The following is a 19,108-nucleotide window of genomic DNA, read 5'->3' as shown; positions in this document are numbered from 1 at the left end:
GGCGCACCGCAAGTGCAGTGGTGGGTGCGGGTCGGGCGTATTCCGCCGTATTACTTCGGCTCCGTTTTTGTCATGGCTGAAAATATGCTTTCTTATGCCAACAAGCACTTATCTAATAAAGGTTATGATATAACCTTGTCCTCAGTCACTACTCCTGTGTGGTGAAATATAAACATGAATAAGATGACAATGTTTGGCTTATTTTGATGCATATGATAGACTTGATATAATTATAAATGATAAATAAATGTTCTGGATCTGGATGTATACGATGCAGGGCCCTCCTGGGCATAAACGCATCGGGTGAGAGAGGGCGGGGTGAGGATTAGAAAGCTCTGTCAATGGCCTTCTTGAATGAGCTTGTCGATGTTGAGTTGATGACAGCGTCACTCAAGTGATTCCATCACTTGTTAGATTTTTTTGCACTCAGTTTTTAATACAGTAGGCTAGGCCAACTTGAATCTGAATTAATGATACAAAATATCCCTTGGCCCAAAACTCAATTGAATTCTTGAAATTAGTTTTTTTCTGATTAAAAAGAGAATCTTTCCAGAAACTTTCCAACAATAGAGGGCCTTACAAAAATATGCTCAAATTCAAATTATTCCTAAATCTATATAGATTTCAATGAAAACAAATCACACCTGAATGAAACTGGGTGTATTTTTTTGTCACAAACGTGATATCTTAAAGACCCTTGTTTTAATGTTTGATTGATAAATGATATTATATTACATATAAGTAGACTAACGTTACATGTAGGTCATCCTGTGGTATGGTTAAGAGGGTAAATTTGCTTTAAAAAGGGTAGGGAAATGCTACTTTTACATGCAGAAAATGCAGAGTCCCTACCATGGGAGGGGGAAACCATCTCGCGCGCGACCCGCTCGGCGCCCTCGTGACTTTGATACTGATTTTTTATTATCAAAGGTTGGCAGGTATGTAGTTGGCTTGTGTCATTTTTCCCCCAAATCAGCCTGTTTTATGCAGACAATTTTTAGTGTGGCTTCACTCAGTATCCCTAACACAGAGAGGTGACAAATTCCATCTTTCTAAGGGTAAAATTAGAGACGGTTATAAACTTATACTTATACGCCCATGCCATGGCACAAGCATGACGAGTTGACCCTCTGTCTCTGACTGAGTCTGACCATTTTTTATTGTGTTTATGATATGATGGTGGGCCCCAAGTCTGCGCACCTAACAATTTGAGTTAAGATTTAACATGAATTTCCTTCTTATTTCACAAAATCTTTTGGTTAATAGTGTTCCTTATATTATTAAGAGTAAGTGTACCAAATTTCTCATTAAAAAATGAAAGAAATATAAGATTTTCTTGAAAAAACCTCGGGCAGTCATTTTCAGATTGAAAAAAAAATTGGAACCCATGTCTGCGCACTCATTCACTTTGCACACGATTCGGGGCTTTTGATGACAAAGGCTGCATTTTGAGGCCGTCACATGAAATGCCCTGAATTCATTATTTTTCCACCATGTTGAGTCTGATTTTTTTATGAATACCTGTCTATGTATTGCATGTGTAAAGTTCGTGCTCGTTGCGTATCTTCTTTTACTAGAATCGCGCAGATACACGGGTGCGCAGACTTGGGAGACCGCGCAGACATGGGGGAACTGACCATACTTGGCCCACAATCTAGAATTGCCACCTTCACAAACCTTTATTTTTGTGTCTTTTGAGATTGCCAAATCAAAATTGGATTTTCCCATGCACTATTGGAAAATAGAATTTCGGTTTGGCACAATTTTTTCACTTTCTCACAGTTTTACACTGATCTAATTCTAATTAAAAAAAGAACATACCATCAGAGTGTCAAATTATCTATCTGACATTCTGTGGACAAGTTTTTCGAATCAAGAATAAATTTTTAACAGCTCTCAAAATCTAAAAATTTGAATTTGTGTGTGTCCCATTTTTTAACCACACAGCGGGCTATGGCAGGAAAATGCTGTAAATCTCTCTGATTTTTTCGTTTTTTTTTTGCAGTCATTAATTGGAATTTTTCTTAAAATATCACATTTCTGTTATTCTGAAGGTTATTTTTCTCTTCAAATCCACAAAGGTTAAAGGCACAATCAATGTTTTTTTTAATAGATCTAAGCAAAACATTTTTTTTTCCAGACACCCTATTAGTATTACAACAAAGCTAAGTGGAGTGACTGGAATGTTATGCATCAGTGATTGAATAAATGACAAAATGAGTGAATGCATCGTTGATTTATTTTAAGATAATGCCCTAGTTTTTCACTAAACAAATTGAAATAAATTAAAAACTTTTTTCTTAGTTACATTGATTTTTTTTAGAACTAGATAAAAGAGAGATCGAGTGGTCTAACGTCACATGACACAGCGATATGTGAATTCAAGACCAAGTACTTCATGAATAAAAAAAAAATGCTATTCATGATTCAGCATGTCTCACATGTGCAAGTTGAATATTAATGTTAGATAAGCTCATTAGGCTGGATGCCTTAGTGTTTAATTTGCCATTTGCTTTCCATTTGGATCGGCGGTTGGTCTTTTACAAATATGCTAGCTACATGTACCGTATGGGCACTAGTATTCAACCCGTGTGGAGAGTTTCCTCAAATATATAGAAATATAGAATTTACCTGAATTTCAGACCCGTCTTATTTCCAAGAGCAAATGCTGGTTATTCTTTTTCCGTTATTTTTTTCTTCAACCCGTCCACTGTGTGCGCGGGCGATCGAATTATACGGCGATGGTTTTTGGCACTAGTATTCAATCCGTCGGCACTAGTATTCAACCTAGCGATGAAAGATGGCCCTGTCTTTCAATCTGCCCTTGTCCCATCCGACTATGGACTAGACCAATTGAGATGAGACCAAACAGGGAATTAATCAAAGCCAGAGACTTACATAAATCTAGATCTAATTTAGCAATCTAAACCATTTTGAAATTAGCCATCTATCATCACTAGGTTGAATACTAGTGCATTTCAGAGCAAAAGGTCATCGCCGCATAATTCGATCCTCCGCGCATACAGTCGACAGATTGATAAAGAAAATACCGACAACAGATTACACTGGAAATAACCAAGGTATGAAATTAAGATAAATTCCCTATTTCTAAATATTTGGGGGAATTTGTCAAAATCTTTGAATTATGCCGGGTTGAATACTAGTGCCCATATAGTATTAGATTTTATGTTTGGTCTGCCAAGCGCAAGCTTCATGCCATTATGCTTTGATACTTTTCTCTGTTTACCTTATCTATGGTCCTTCCTTTACAGGCCTGTACGGGTATCGTGGACTTTATGGAGTGCCTTGCCCACCTGGAACAGAATGACTGGAATCTTACGGGTGCTATCAATTCAGTGTTCAGTGCACAGGGTGACGGCGGCAGCAGTAGCAGTGGTGGCGGCGGCAGCAGAGGCGGCGGTCAGGATGAGAGTGGCATTCAAGGACGCTCTGCCTTTTCAGAGATCCCCATGGATGCTCAAGAGTAGGTGTTCATACCCTGGCAGAATTTCATGAAACAAATAGTAATTTCTATACTGTAAAAAGATACCAAAATCCTTGCATCTGATTGGCTAAGAGAAAATTACTAATGAAAATTTACTGATATTTTTCGTGAAACACTTCCTTTGTCTCCAAAATCAAATGAAAAGTTTTTATATACAATGTGTTTTGCACACCGACTGGTGAAATGATGCATTAAAACATTTGTCTGAGTATGTTTTGAAATTAATTAGAAAAGTAATCGTGGTCTGAGGAAAAATTTGTGTGTGGTTACACTGAACAACAGTGCTTTTGATTATGTGTAATTTTCATTTCACATGTTTACAGAATTCAATCAAAAGATAGTTCCTCTGTGATAATTGGTATCTCTCTCTCTTTCATTCCTCACAGGCCCGTAGTTGAAGATATAGACTCCGTGGCACAGCCCACCTTCTCTGACACCGCTGGTCCCTCCTCCGGTCCCTCCTCATCCCCCTTCATCCCCTCTCCTGTTACCCTATCCTCTGCACCCTCGTCCTCAGCCTTCATCAGAAGACCTCGCTTCATCCAATTTAGCATCAAACACAGGGGAAAGGTCATCACGCTATCAGTCACAGATGAACACAAAGTTGGTGAGACTTGTATTATATTGATTGATGGTTGATCTCGTATGGTCTTAATAGAATTATTAAAGCAATATTGACTGGCCTCGGGGCGATACGACATATATCGCCCAAACTAGAAATATATCGCCCGAGTCGTAGACGAGGGTGATATCAATTTAGTGAGGGCGATATACGTCCTTTCGCCCCCAGGCCAGTCAATATTGCTATTATTAACCAAATCAGACATCTAGAGCAAAAATCGTTAAAATTTAGATATTTTAAATTTTTAGAATGAGAATCTAGTTTCTCGTGTTGAGCAGATCGACTGGGCCTCTGAACTTTACCATATTACGTAATTGAAATGACGCGTCTCTGGCCTAGGGACGCAGTATCCAGCGTTGTCTCAACTTGATTACCATTATTACCGTGTTTACACTTAATCGGCAATTGGTTCTGAACCAAATGCAGATGCAGAATCGGCATTTGGATTGCGTTTACACGTTGTTATAGCTCGCGGTTCAGAACCGCGAGCCGATGCAAAAACCTGAAATGATACGGCATACCTACAATATACGTCATAATAAAGACAACGCTGGATCAGTGCGCTTACAATTACGTCACAATGGTAAAGTAATTGAAATGCGCACAAATTGCCGGTGCAGAATCGGCTTTCTGTTTACACGTAGTAAAAAAGCTGATTCTGCATCGGCTCGCGGTTCAGAACCTACTACTTTGGTGGTGCAAATTGCCGGTTCTGAACCGCGAGCCGATTCAAGTTGCTCGCGTTTACACGCTATGAAAAAGCCGATTCAAATGCCGATTAAGTGTAAACACGGTATATGACGTATAGCACTGCGCGGTTTAAGGACGCGTACAAAAACGCGTAAAATACCCGGATATTAGCGCTGTCTTTTATTGCCCGATACATTTCCACGCATTTTCTCATTGACTTTTCTGAGCGGGCAATAAATTGGGCCCGTGGATAAACAATTGGAATTTTATTGACCGACCATTTGATCCCAGTCTCAAGCAGGCAACAATGTTTCAAAGTTGCCCTGCTCAAATGTCTGATACGGTTAATAATAGTTATTATTGTGTAGTATAAACTTATTTATGCTCCTTGGACATTATGGAGGGAAAAGGTAGTATAGCACACTTCATGTATGAAAGTACAAAGTGTGTTTATCCGACTTAAAGCACAATAAAAGAATAGATTGGATTTTGATCTTGTCCATAATTAAAGGGATGGTCCAGGCTGGAGATACTTATATCTAGTGCTGTAGCCGAACCGAACGGTAGTTCGCCGAACATGGCACTTCCGAACCGAACAGAACCGAACCGAACACTAAGACTTGGTTCGGAAGTTCGGCAAAAAAAAAAAAAGGCTTTCAGCTAATAAATTTATAAGTTTACACCCTTTCTAATCATTATATGTGCGCATTCTCTAATCTTCTTTGCAATTGTATGTTGGAAGTATGCGCTTATTTTGCGGTTACTAGATTTTGTTTTCATTTTCATGTTGACATTGTGGTTTTTACGGCCCTGATTAAGAAAGGATATCCGATGAATGATGTTGCGCGAGCTTGCGCTATAATCATTTTACTTGCTTTCATCATCTCTCGCTCTGTGGCCGAATCGCCGAAGCATGGTAAAGAAAACCAAAACTGTATGAGTGTTCATTGGTTAAATCTAATTATTTAAATATTGTTGTTTTTAGGTGGCGAACAAGATTCTTGTTTGAAAATCTTCAAAGTATTTTGAATGAACGAGCTCAATAAACTGAAAGTGAAAGATGAAGTACCATTAATATTACAAATTACGATACGTGATTAAGATCGTAACACGTGTATTGTTGCGGCGGAGAATAAAGATCTGATTGAGGTGATTAACATTATTATTGAGGTGTCGGCTCGCTACTGTCTAGTTTTCATGATTTTAGAGAGAAGTAAAGAGTTTTGAAAACGAGAGATCCAGTGAAAGTGGGAAATAAAGTGAGTGACTGTTAGAGATGGAAAGGAGAGACGCAAAACAAATAATATAGAAATGAGATGAGGTGAAGTTATCTTCTTTATTATTAACAATCAGATGAAAATAAAAATCAAACACTCATGAATGATTACGGTATAGCATATAGCAAGATCCCCTTCCCCTCGTTGAAAAGTTGAATGAAGATAAAGCGGAAACATTCATCTCTTGGGGGAAAATGACCCCCAATCTTTACTTTTTTCCCTTTCTTATCAACTTCTCAAATTAACCATAAACAATTCAATGATCACTCTACTCCCCCTGTCCCATTACAGTCGTAAAACTTTGCATCCCACTTTGTATGTTCATGGTCAAATGAAATCTGACCAATAAAATCATAGAAATCTCGGCAATTGCTCTTCAATCGGTGAGCTGAGTTTCGCGGGCAGACAAAGCACGTGGCTGTATGTACCAATGCGACAATCAGCGACATGCGATTGGTGGTTTAGTTCACCCATCGAGCCAATTAGCGAAAGGCGCATTACATAAGCACGCTTTCTTCGACACGCCCCTGGCCCTACTATGCCTGCAGTTCAGTGCATTGGCGCTGGCCGCCTCGTATGTGATGCAATGGCCAATCACGTTTGGCCGGACTGTAAATATAAATATTCATGAGCTCAGAGTCCCGCGCGCTACAAGGGGACTGCATGCGCTGGCCTAGCCTAGCTGCTGGTACGAGTGCGAGCGTAGTTAATTTGGCAAGTATCCAAAGTGTGGTCCAGGGGGTCCGTCCAGGTATGGACGACGAGGAAGAGTCGCCATTTTAGAACTGTGAGTTACCCAATAAATCTGTCATCAGATAATCAAATTCGAGATAACAGTTGATTCGTTGAGCGCTATAACTTTCATAGTTTCATGTCAACAAGATAGAGATAAAATGGTTTGATGTGACAGAGGACACGCGAGCACATGCAGTCAATCAAGTACAAATTGTCTACCGGTACGCTACGTATACCTGAATGAACTATAACTTTATCAGTCTATCATTACCGAACCCCGAACCGAACCAATGTTCGGCAATTTTCTGCCGAACCTTGCCGAACCGAACCGAACCCGAACATGGCGCCTGACTTGCAGCACTACTTATATCTCAATAAATAGAGTAAAATTCACAAAGCAAAATGCTGAAAATTTGATCAAAATCGGATAACAAATAACGGAGTTATTGAATTTTAAAGATTTGCATTATTCCTGTGAAACAGTTCTAGGCATGTCTTTATGAATATTCATTAGATGGCTTGATGATGTCATATCCCCACTTGTTCTTTTGTATTTTATTATATGAAATTAGGTTTATTCAAAATTTTTCTACCAAGAACTAAAACAATAGGATTGACAACTGATCAAGTGCATTAGTTATTCATTGCCGCAACTTATTTCATCATAATGGAGACACATCATTTACACAAGTATGAAAAAATGAAAGATTTTTTATTTCATGTAATAACATAAGAAAAAGGAAAGTAGGGGATGTGACATCATCAGCCCACCTAATGAATATTCATGACGATGTGCATATAAGTGTTTTCACAAAATATTGATAAACTTGTTATTTGTTATCCGATTTTGATGAAATTATCAGCATTTTGCTCGGTGAATTTTACTCTATTTATTTAAATATAAATATTTTCAGCTTGGACCATCCCTTTAATTTAATTGAGAAATGGTTTATTAACACATGCGTCAAAGCAACAGGCTGAATCGAAACTTGTACAATTCAAAATATACATTGATCACATGTATTGCTGTCTCAAAGCTGAGGACTCAAAGTGAAATAACAAGACATCAACGTGTATCATACTATATGGTTATTGATCAGTGATCTACATTTACATTTTTGTCATGTGATTAAACTTTGACCAATCATAGGCCTACTGCGATATTTGTAGAGTTGAATATGAGAAATCATTTGTATGATTCAACCCCTTCATTTTATTTTTCTCCCCAATAGATCATTTAAAAGACCTACTCTCAAAGCAGCTGAATATACCAAAGATTGCCCTCTATCTGTCAGGATGGGATAATAGAGCAGCTTTACCAAGTGATGAGGTGAGTTGCAAATGTACCATTCAGTGAAAAAGGGCCCAAGATAAATTTTTCCCTGAAACCTATAAAAGTGCCCCTAAGGCCAAGTAAAAGAGCTAGATACGTGAAAAGTTTATAGAAATAACTTCCCCTTTCTATTACATGTATGTTACACACCAGCAATGACAATGATAAGAATTAGACACACAAGCTCCCGATTATTATGCTACAATATTTGTTGTGATATATTTGACTTTTATGTTTATTATATTTTTAGAAATATGAAACAGAAATCAATAAAACCTGAATCTAAATTTAAATCACTGGAGCAGTTCTAACATGCATGAAGGCATAGCAGAGATGGTTGGACTATTTTGAAAGTTCCAAAGATGGATAATTATACTTCTGCCATGAGCAAATGATGTGCATGTTTATATATGTGTAAAGATAATGATGTTGATCCTTATTAGTTGATAAACATTCTCATCTCAAACCATAAACAGTAATATTGTACTTTTGACTGCTCTTCACCATTATTAGTAAATTAAAGAGGTTTGCAAAATAATTGCCTGGTGTACTTGTAAGCAACTGATCATTTAGGATCCATTTCATCATCTTGTAATATGTTTCGCATCAGGGCTGAGTCAAAACGTTTAAAAGCCGTTCAGACGATTGTTAAAAGCAACGTTCTCGCTACCACGCGTCACGATTGGCGGGCGCCGACAACCCTGAAAATTTTCAGGGCAAATCCGCCAACCGTGAACTTCCCCGACAACCGTGGCCGACAACTGTAAAACAGGCCTAGATCCACACAAAAAACTGAATAATATATTTAAAATAAAAACAATCTGCTTTTCAGATCCTAAAATAAACTTGTAGATTAATTCTTCCACGATTTCTTCCCGGGATTTCTTTGCTTCGCTACTGTGCTGTATACGATACGACCTCGACTCGAGGCCCAATTTAACTCTCTCTCTCTTATGTGGGAAGTGCGAAGATGTTTACCTCGCATTTGCGTATCGCATTGCTCTCATTATTTACGTCTTTAAAATGGTAGTAAAATACGCTAAAAAATAAAGTGAGAAGAGAGGGGTACCGTGGGTTACTGGGTTGGGCAATGTAATTTAGATGTTACGAATTTCAGTTGATATTGTCATTTATTTTGTCAAAAGTAAAGTGTGTCAAAAAATAATATAAAAATTCGATCGAAATTTAGTTTCATCTCGTCCCAGGCCCCAGCCTTATTATAGCTACATCTACGGTACATGAATTCATTGAATGCATTTCTGATGACACTGCCGTAGAACGAATTGAGAAAATTATTAAAAGATCACGTTAATAATGACAAAGCCACAGCCACATGAATGGATTGATATAATGTCCAACTCATTTACTCACAGCAAAATGATTATTCACATTTATATTCCAATTTTACTCCATAATTTCCAAAGTCTTGATCTCTACATCGATCTTTTGAAAGTGTTGATTAATTTCGCGACGGTGTGTCTACCAAGTTCTGTGTCACTGCACTAGCGCTCGCCATGGCCACATACATAATACAAATCGCACATGGCATCAAAATCTATCCGGGTCTTCCAAAATTAGATGGGATCCAAAACCGATTTGAATGTTTTTTTTTTCTTCAGATATTCATTGAATCTGTTATAATTTTCATAAGTAATAATCTTTATTAATTTTATTCACGCTTTTTATCATATTACGACTCATTTTTTAATGTGAGTTATACGTACAGTGTATTTTCATTTGTATTGTTCTTTACTACTCTTTGCCTGCCAATTAGTCATTACAGTGAATGCTTCGTGAATTTGTTGTACAATTGCTTAACAACTCCCGGTAACAACTACGATTTAAAATAAAATATTATTTGAAATTAATTTGTGTAAAGGAGAAAGAGAATAATGGGAGGTGGTCGTGGGCAATGTAAATGAAAATGATGGGATGTTTGTGACTTTGTTGGGAGGGGATTGGCGAAAAGAAGTCAATGTTCGGAGCGAATTAAATTAATATTCTTTTATGGATGTGTCTACTGTGATTGTGGCTGCATAATCTTTATGGCGAGTGGAAAATCAACCCTTGGACTTGGTCGGGAGGGGTACGTGATTCAATAGATTTCAATAAAAGTACACATTCAACAAAGTGGAATTGACAATTCATTCACAGATATTCATTTCAGGGCCGCGGAAACAGGGGGGGGGGGGCTGGGTGGGCTTCAGCTCCCCCACTTTTTTTTCCAAAACCATGTAAAAAAACAGGACCACCTGATTGCGTTTTTTGCATGGTGGTCAGCCCCCCCCCCCCACTTTCAAGACCTTTCCGCGGCCCCTGCATTTCAAGTACGAATTATTGAAGTTGATATGTGTGAACGTTTTAGAGGATATGTATTTCGTTTGCCCACGCCCACATGAGTCGCTAGTATAATTTGAATATCGCTGGATGAATTTTTCAATTTCACTTATGTCGTTATATATGTTTTATATCGGAATTGTGTTTTATATATAGAGTTATCTTTACAACGTCGTTAGCCTAATTACTGCGAGTGGATTATATTTATGAAATGAGTTGGAATGTGAACGAGACGCCCCAAAGCCGATGGCACGTGATCTAATTAGTATTCACTTTCTGGGTTGAGCCAATCATTGTGCTTGAAAACGGGTTTCCCCGAATTCCCGCCCTTTGAATGACTGTGTACCATGTGCGTGACCTGTTAACCTGTTGTATGAATGCGAATCAGCTGGTTTCGTGACCTCAAATATTCTTCATGTTGTTTACGCTGGATGGGGGCTATAAAAAGATCTTTCTGACTCTTTTTTTTTTCAATTTTAATAATCTGTTCGTGAATTTCTGTAACTTGAAAACTGATGCAATTTATTGAATCACGTACCTCGATCTTCCCACTCATGATGCAAGAAAATATTTAAAAAATTTAAAATCGCCAAAATATACATGTAAAGAAAGATTATTCAGCCGTCATCATCAGTAGTAGTATAGACATGTCTATAAATATGCATTCGCTTCGAATATTGACTTCTTCACCAATCCCACACACACGTACGATCTCAACATCCCCTTGTCATTGTCCACGCCACGACCCCTCCCCTTTCGCGCTCCCCCTTCGACCATCCTAGCTACAACCCTCCCCCCCCCTCTTCCTCTCTTTCACACACGCTGTATTTGTAGGCCTACATAGTGCATTATTTAAAAATACAAATCTGCTTTCCTGTCAATTAAGCTTTACTTTCAAAACATTTTAAATCGCAATTAATTATAATAAGAACAAAATCGTAATATTAAAGTATGATGAATGACTAAAAATATTTCTCCCGCTCGTGATGGACACATTCATTATTTTATAGGCGAGTATAGAACAATACAAATGAACATATAGGAATAATTGACAGTGAGTATAAATCTACTTTCCTGTCAATTAAGCTTTACTTTTAAAACATTTTAAATCGCAATTAATTATAATAAGAACAAAATCGTAATATTAAAGTATGATGAATGACTAAAAATATTTCTCCCGCTCGTGATGGACACATTCATTATTTTATAGGCGAGTATAGAACAATACAAATGAACATAGCAATAATTGACAGTGATAAACGAATCTTTATTGGATATTATTAGTATAAACATCATCAGCAGAAGTCTTAATTATGAGAGTCATAGTTTCAGTGAGTATCTGAAAACAAAACAAACATGCAAATTATATCGTCTCATGAATACCGATGCCCATTATTTGGAAGCCTCGGAAGTTTTCTTCCGAGGCTTCCAAACAAAGTCGGAACAATCTTTGGATTGAGTAAGGGCGTGGCGCGGCGCGCATGCGGTCCGTAGATGTAGTCGGTCATTGACACGCATTCACAAAATGAATCGCACTTTCTAAGGACGTAGCGATCTAGACATTGGAAAGTATGGAGTACATTATCGATGTCATTGATGTGAATAAATCTATAAACTGTAAGTATAAAATGAGATTGAATTTAAATCTTTTCTTTTGACCTTTTTCATCAGTACTTGCCTTTCTGCTTCAATCGATCGCAATTCGCGCAACCGTTACGGCTGTGTGGCCGGAGAAGCATTAAATAGACATCAAATGTGGTGCATTTAGCAGCAATCTAAGCTCGTCGATATTGATATTTTCGATAGCTACCGCGCTCCGCGAGGGAGGGGGGGCACCCCCCTCCCGCGACCCTCCCCCCGTGCGTGCTTCGCACGCACCAAGGCCGCTGCGCGGCTTGCGTATCATCGCTTCGCGCCGCCAAGCGTCAGAATGAACCTGGCGAGAACGTTGGTTAAAAGCATAAACCTTTTATCTATGTCAACAACCGTTTGAATGGAAGTAAGAAAAAAAAACTTCCTCAAAAGTTGATGAAATTTAACAGTTCACATTGTTACATCCAAGAAATGTTTATCTTCCCATATTTCCTTGAAATAATTCTTATTTAGTTGGAAACTACCAAGAAAATGAATAATATTTCCTTGTTTTTTTTACGTAATTTCAGTTGATGTCACACTAGATTAACTAACATGAAAATCTACATGTGGGACCACAATAAAAATATGCCAAATTTGGGCTGTACAAATTATAAAATTCTTAGCTATAGACCTAAACTTACATTTCATGCCAATGGCTTAGCCAAGAATAAGTCCTTGAATCATTGATATTGAATCTATGTATGCATTTGGGCTTATTTTCCCAACTTGAAAAAAATTGTATCACTCTAAAAACATGTTTTGCTTTCCCCATAATGTATCTTGAAGTTGATCTTGATTTTTATTTTCAAGGATTTTTATTTTCAAGTCGAGAAAATGACCACAAATGCATAAATAAGTTCAATATCAATGATTCAATTACCTTTTTCTTCATTTCTTGGCATATCCACTGGCACAAATTTTAAGTTCAGTTCTATAATCATGATTCTCGTAATTTGTTTTTGCCCGAGTTTGTCATGTTTTTAATTTGGCCCTGCATGTAAACATTCATGTTAGTTGATCTAGAGTGACATCAACTGGAAGTATGATCAAGAAAGAAGAAAATATTCTTCATTTCCTATATAGTTTCCAACTACACAATGCTAATTTCAGGGAAATTTAGGAAATTGATGGCCATTTCATGGATGTAAAGATATGAAATGTGACATTAGGACTTGAGGAAGGTTGAATTTTTTTACCCCTGCCGGTTAACCTTACCTGCCTGTTTATTAAAAGCGTTTAAAGGTTTTAAAAAACAACATAATGGCTCTGGCCTATTATCTATACATCTTGATAATGATATACGAGATTGGACACACATATGTATTTTTCTTAAATGTATTTATGAAAATAGAGACATGTTAAACTTTCAAATAATTGGCTTCTTTTTTAAAATCTTTTTTTTGTGACAGACAACTCTCTCTACTCTCCACCTTCCTGCTGAAGTCAGTCTGACTCTAAGCACTCCGACAGTTGAAGGGGAAGCACTCCAGCCTTGCTCCTCTAATGGAGATGAGTATGTATTATTTTATTGAAGTCATGGATGTTTTGCATGACAAGGATATGTACATGCGGGACTAGGTTGTAGAAAATTCAAAAGGCAGGTTTATCAGTGGTGTTTTCTAGTATCACAAGAGCCTGATGATAAATAAAATAAATAATAAATGAATTCTTGACTTCACCTCGGGTTGAGCAGAGTTGCATCAAGTTATGCTAAATGATGGCGAACTCTATACAGTTCATCATATACATGTAATTCATAGAAAAATTCCTGTTTGTGAACAGAGGATTTGATGTTTTTTTTTTAATGAAGCATCCTGTACAATAGATCCCTGTCGTGCCTGTAAATATGCAACCTTTGAAAGAAGTGGTCATGTGACTTGAAGTATAGTCTCCATCCAAAGCTAATATTTTTCTTGCTTCCAGGCTGTCATTTCCAGAGCGACTCATGAGACATACAGAACTAGTCATTACCGATATGGATGAAAACACAGTATATAATCTAAGATACGAGGGCTGCAAGACTATACTGGACGTCAAGCAGGGTATATTTGCATTGACCAATGTCCAGCCTAGAAGACAAGAATGGATCGGGTGGCCTAATGATATGGACACAGTAAGTATTCAGCATCGAGAAGAGATATCACGAGCATATAGCTCTTTCTCAGTCAAAGTGATTGCAAAGCTCATTTATTGTATGTTTGATTTTGCCAGCGCCATAATGAGGCTGCGATGAATGCAAGGAATGCTCCCCAGGGAGTGGAAATTGTGCACTTTTTGTGTGGGATTGAAATGAATCCAATGACCGGGGTAATAATATGCTGTAATGCGCTTTGAGCCATTCTGGGAAAAGCGCTTTATAAAAATTGGCTATTATTATTATTTAACACTGCAGATTTCCTTGGATCTCACTTGTATTCTACTGATCATTAATCTGTATGTTTCCCTGCACTTGGGATTCATCATTCAGTTAAACATTTCTTTGATTTTTCAATTCTTACACGGGTGCATGCCATCTTAAATGTCTAAAAAGGAAAAAGAGGTCGAACTGTTGGGCTCATGATATTGAACATCAAATAATAAAATATTGTTTTATTATCATTATTATTACTATTATTATATTCAATAGAGCAGACTGCAAAGTTTATTTTTTTGAATTATGCAATATTCAAGTAAATTTATTGTACTTCTATTTCAGCTAACGTTAGCAGCTTCAGGTATTGATTTCCCTCGTCACATCCTATCATTCAAGAGATTACCAGCTGATGAACAACAAAATAATAGGTCTCAGGTAAGCCTCATATACCATCTATAGATTCTATAATCTATTGGTATGCATATGATATTCTCTGTGTTACCCTTAAAAAAATATTTATAATCACAAATCTTGCTGTTTTTATGACATTATGTCCTTTTAATAGACAGGATAGAATTCTTTGACTGGCCTGACAGTGTGGAGCTTGTCTTTGCATTTAATGGTAAAGAGACATTCTAAATCAGTTAATTTAGTCTGAAATTTATATTTTGTTTACATGAATTAAAAGAGAAGTGTATCTTATCTAGCACATCTAGTCTCTTTCTCTCTCTCTTATTCCCCTTAGAATATTTCTTTCTGTCTTCCAGCTATGTCAGTCTGTACTCTCTGTCCATTGCTCTCTCCCCCGCCATTTATTTCTTTGTGTCTTGTGTTTCCTTCTCCATTTCCCCATATCTAGATTTCTCACCCTCCCCCCTAATCTACTATAAAGCCAATGTAAGGAGTGCATTTATTTGTTTTCCCCCCACCATTCAGGGTGGAGCCAGCGTAGACGCAGGGAACGACAGCAGTGATAGCGACGAGTACGACGATGCCCAGGAGGTAATGGACCTGGATGACCATGCAATGTTTGGTTCAGATAGCTCATCACACAGAGACGGGCCTCTATGTGAGTAACCATGTTCAGTTTCACTCACAATGTGTCACCATCTAAGTTGTGCTTTTTGTAATAAGTGTGCAAGTTGCGCCCTTATTGTGACTTCACTGGTATGCATTGATACGAGAAATTGGTCGACCATAGTGTACTCATGCAACATCATGCATCTTTAACAATGTTTCTCTTTCAAGGTGATTGCAATTCTCATTCAAACACTACAGTATTCTTTGGATCTCACTCATAGGTCTGATTAAACCCTTATTCTTTCATGCTGTTGGGATCAAACATCCAATTAAATATTTATTTAATTCTTACTCCAGCTCATAGTACCTTCTAGGTCTTAGTAAGAAGTGGTCGATCTGCAAGCCTCTCATGATAACAAACGTCAGCAGCTCATGTGATATAAGATGTGCAAATATCCATACCAGCAAAATATCTCAAATACATGATCTTGGACCAATACAGAAAGACAGTTGATGTTGATGGAAAATTCAGTTGATGAATGTGAAATGTCAAATAAAATTTCAGAACTCAAGAATTTTGCTTAAAATTATTGAATGGCTATATTTCTATCTTATTGGGTGGCTCAGAATGGGATACCAGAGATATTCTACAAGCTAAGACCAATATTGCATGAATAGAAGATGAGTGCAATATTGTGGAATATTTCTGGTATTCCATGAATAAAGCCATCTTATATAATTGTTATCATCTATACCCCGAAAAAATGTGATTGAGAAAAATATATCATTTATCATAATCAACTGAATTGGGGCCTATCTTATAAAATAATTTGGATCAGAGAATTGGCTCAAATTCATGGCATCAGTAAGTATCATTACGCATCGCATTAGATTGCTTGTTGCATAAGTTTTCTATTTCGCACATTTACTCATTCGTAGAGACAATGCAATACAGCACTATATTGCACACCAAGTGATATACGTAAGCCTTTGGGAAATTCAGCAGATATTGGTGTTTCAGACAATGTGCTCTGTTATTGCACAGGAAAATTATGCAGACCAAAATACATGGTTCTTAATGCACCACTGAAACTCCCTTTATACTTCATGTAGGTAATATTGGTATTTATTGTTCAGAATTTATTTTTGAAAAAAAAATGTTTCTCTTTCACTTATTTTGATTGTAGTACCCGATAACCTGGAGGATGCGACAGAATCATTAATACATTTTTCACAAGAATTTTCTGGTCGCTATGGCAACACACATCCAAATTTCTACATGGGGCCGTTAGAGGATGCAATTAAAGAAGCTTTTAATGTTCCAGCCAAAGATGTGAGTATTCAGCAAATATTCACATTTCTGCTACTGTATGTTTGTCAGCACTAATAAGGAGTAATTCTCTGACAGATGTTGTAGTAACTGTCAGAGACAAGTGCTTCTCAACCAATCAAACTTTAGTCCAGAATGAAAGTATATAGTTCATGTATAGAATGCTTGTGTTCATATCCATTTATCAATGTTGCTTCCAAATATTTTTTTTGCTTTCTACTCATGACTCATTATATGGGTAAAAATTGGCTACAGTATTTATAAGTATTTGTGGAAGGTTTAAGTGTTTGAATAATCACTACATAAAAGTTCGGCCAAATTAAACCAGGCTTAAAGGTAAAAGAAAGTAGGACATGTAGCAGCAAACAATTATTTCATAAGAAAGTGTTTTAAGTCAAGTTCAATTGTCACTATATTATCATATATCTAGATCTGGTACATTAATGTAAACTTATCTTTGTAAACTCATGAAATCTTAGCTCAAAACCGATAATTCTGATGATCACTAACAAATAAAACTTATAAAAGTATATGTGGGACATTGTATTAATATTGCTTCGCAAAATACCCGACATATTATGGAATTCCGTGCTTATTTTGCTCATTTCTCAGCAATTATGCATTTTCTCCCAGAGCCATTTGGCACATATGTTTTATTTGTACATACAAACACTTTGGTGGTAATTTGATTGGATCCTGTTCAAACTCATCTTGAGATCTTTACCACAACTGGTATTTTATCTTTAACTTATTTGATGCTTCGAGAGTGCAAATCAATGAGATTGGAATTGTACTTGTTGAAAAACCATAACTCTTTATTGGTTAACATCACAATGGTGATGTTTAAAAATTATTCTGTATAATAGTATATTCTTGTATAGAATAGTTCATAAATACAATAATTGAAAATGAATAAGAATCAAGTTCATGCAGACACTTTTGAGATATCTGTGACTGGAGAAAAAAAATCATTGAATTTCTCTGCAAGGGACTCTTGATTGTAACACATGTAGAATATTGATTAAATGTGGTGTTTCCAGAGTCGCTTTATTTTTCGCTTTTTGAAGCCATAAATCATTATTTTCAGGGGTGTTTTTTAAGTGCTACACCTTCACAAAGTAGCACCAACACTGGTAATAAATATAACCTTAAAGCTTAAAGCTTAGATCTTAAAGCGAAATCATTGTTAATTAATGATTTTTTTTTTTTGGTATCTACAGAGGAAACTATTAGCAGTCTATGTCCACCATGACAAGAGTGTACAAAGCAATGTTTTCTGTAGCCAATTGATGTGTTCTGATAGTATAGTCAACTTTCTCAATCAAAACTTTGTCACATGGGCATGGGACATGACAAGTCCAAAGAATAGAGAAAGGTAAGAAGGATATCATGACCACTTTTAATTTTTAAAGCAAGAGCGAAGTGATGAATACTGTGTTTGGTTCTTCATTGACTGTGAGTGATGAATAACTAGTCTTAAATCATTGTATATCTTTATTTTTATAAATATACAGTGGTGCTATAAAGTTAGTGAACCCCAGCAGGAAATGAACATACTTTAAAAAAAAGTGTTCTCCTATATCATAGATATTTAATTGTGAAGTCAGGTGATAAGATATTACATTCAATAAAGTTTGTTTACTTGGCTCGCCCAACATTGTAGTGTTGTTGTCTCCATTCAACACTCAGCATGAAGGAGTGCATTTTGTGGTGGGGTTCACTAACTTTCTAGCACCTCTGTTTATATCTTTATATTTTTAAGATAACTGTTAATCAAACTGAGAACAAATCAGTCTACTTGAAAAGGGAAACTACAGTGTTTTTGTTTTGCTACATAATTGACAATATTGTGGTATGATTGTATTGAGTAGTGAATTGGCATTCAAGTGGGCCTATATTACAAGACTACACTACTCAGAATGTTGCATTATGGGTTAGAAACTTGGCCATGTTTGAGTAGTTGAGGACTTAGAATTGCTGGTTTATATTGGCTTTAAAACTTTTTTTCGCTAAGTGTGCTTTAAACTTTTATTAATCGGCTGGTTTCCAAGGATACTTTATTTAGGTTAGAAAAGAAATCCCTTCAAGGACACAAAAATAATTTCCGATTTGGGATGTTTTAAATTAAATAGGATAATACTTTTGTGTTACTTACACTGCAAAATTAGATATTCAGACACTAAGGAGGTGGTTTAGACAACACTTATTTTTGAAATTTGAAATGCTATATTTGTTATCCTTACTTTTCTCTTATTGACTTTGAATGGATTT

At 36.7% G+C, this 19,108-nt stretch overlaps 1 protein-coding gene across 1 annotated transcript in view; it reads left to right on the top strand.

Moving 5' to 3' along the window:
- LOC129271170 (FAS-associated factor 1-like) overlaps nt 1–19,108 on the top strand; it is a 31,652-nt gene that overhangs the window by 2,289 nt on the left and 10,255 nt on the right. Inside the window, exons 2-10 of the mRNA XM_054908541.2 lie at nt 3,273–3,484; nt 3,892–4,112; nt 8,062–8,159; nt 13,544–13,647; nt 14,058–14,247; nt 14,830–14,922; nt 15,424–15,556; nt 16,695–16,840; nt 18,058–18,212. Coding sequence (XP_054764516.2) covers nt 3,273–3,484; nt 3,892–4,112; nt 8,062–8,159; nt 13,544–13,647; nt 14,058–14,247; nt 14,830–14,922; nt 15,424–15,556; nt 16,695–16,840; nt 18,058–18,212 — 1,352 coding nt within the window. The remainder of the gene's footprint in view (nt 1–3,272; nt 3,485–3,891; nt 4,113–8,061; nt 8,160–13,543; nt 13,648–14,057; nt 14,248–14,829; nt 14,923–15,423; nt 15,557–16,694; nt 16,841–18,057; nt 18,213–19,108) is intronic.

Source organism: Lytechinus pictus, chromosome 11, assembly GCF_037042905.1.
Source record: "Lytechinus pictus isolate F3 Inbred chromosome 11, Lp3.0, whole genome shotgun sequence".
In the NCBI taxonomy this organism is placed as follows: domain Eukaryota; kingdom Metazoa; phylum Echinodermata; class Echinoidea; order Temnopleuroida; family Toxopneustidae; genus Lytechinus; species Lytechinus pictus.
Note: the sequence above shows the minus strand (reverse complement) of the source record. Positions and strands in the feature narration are given on the sequence as shown.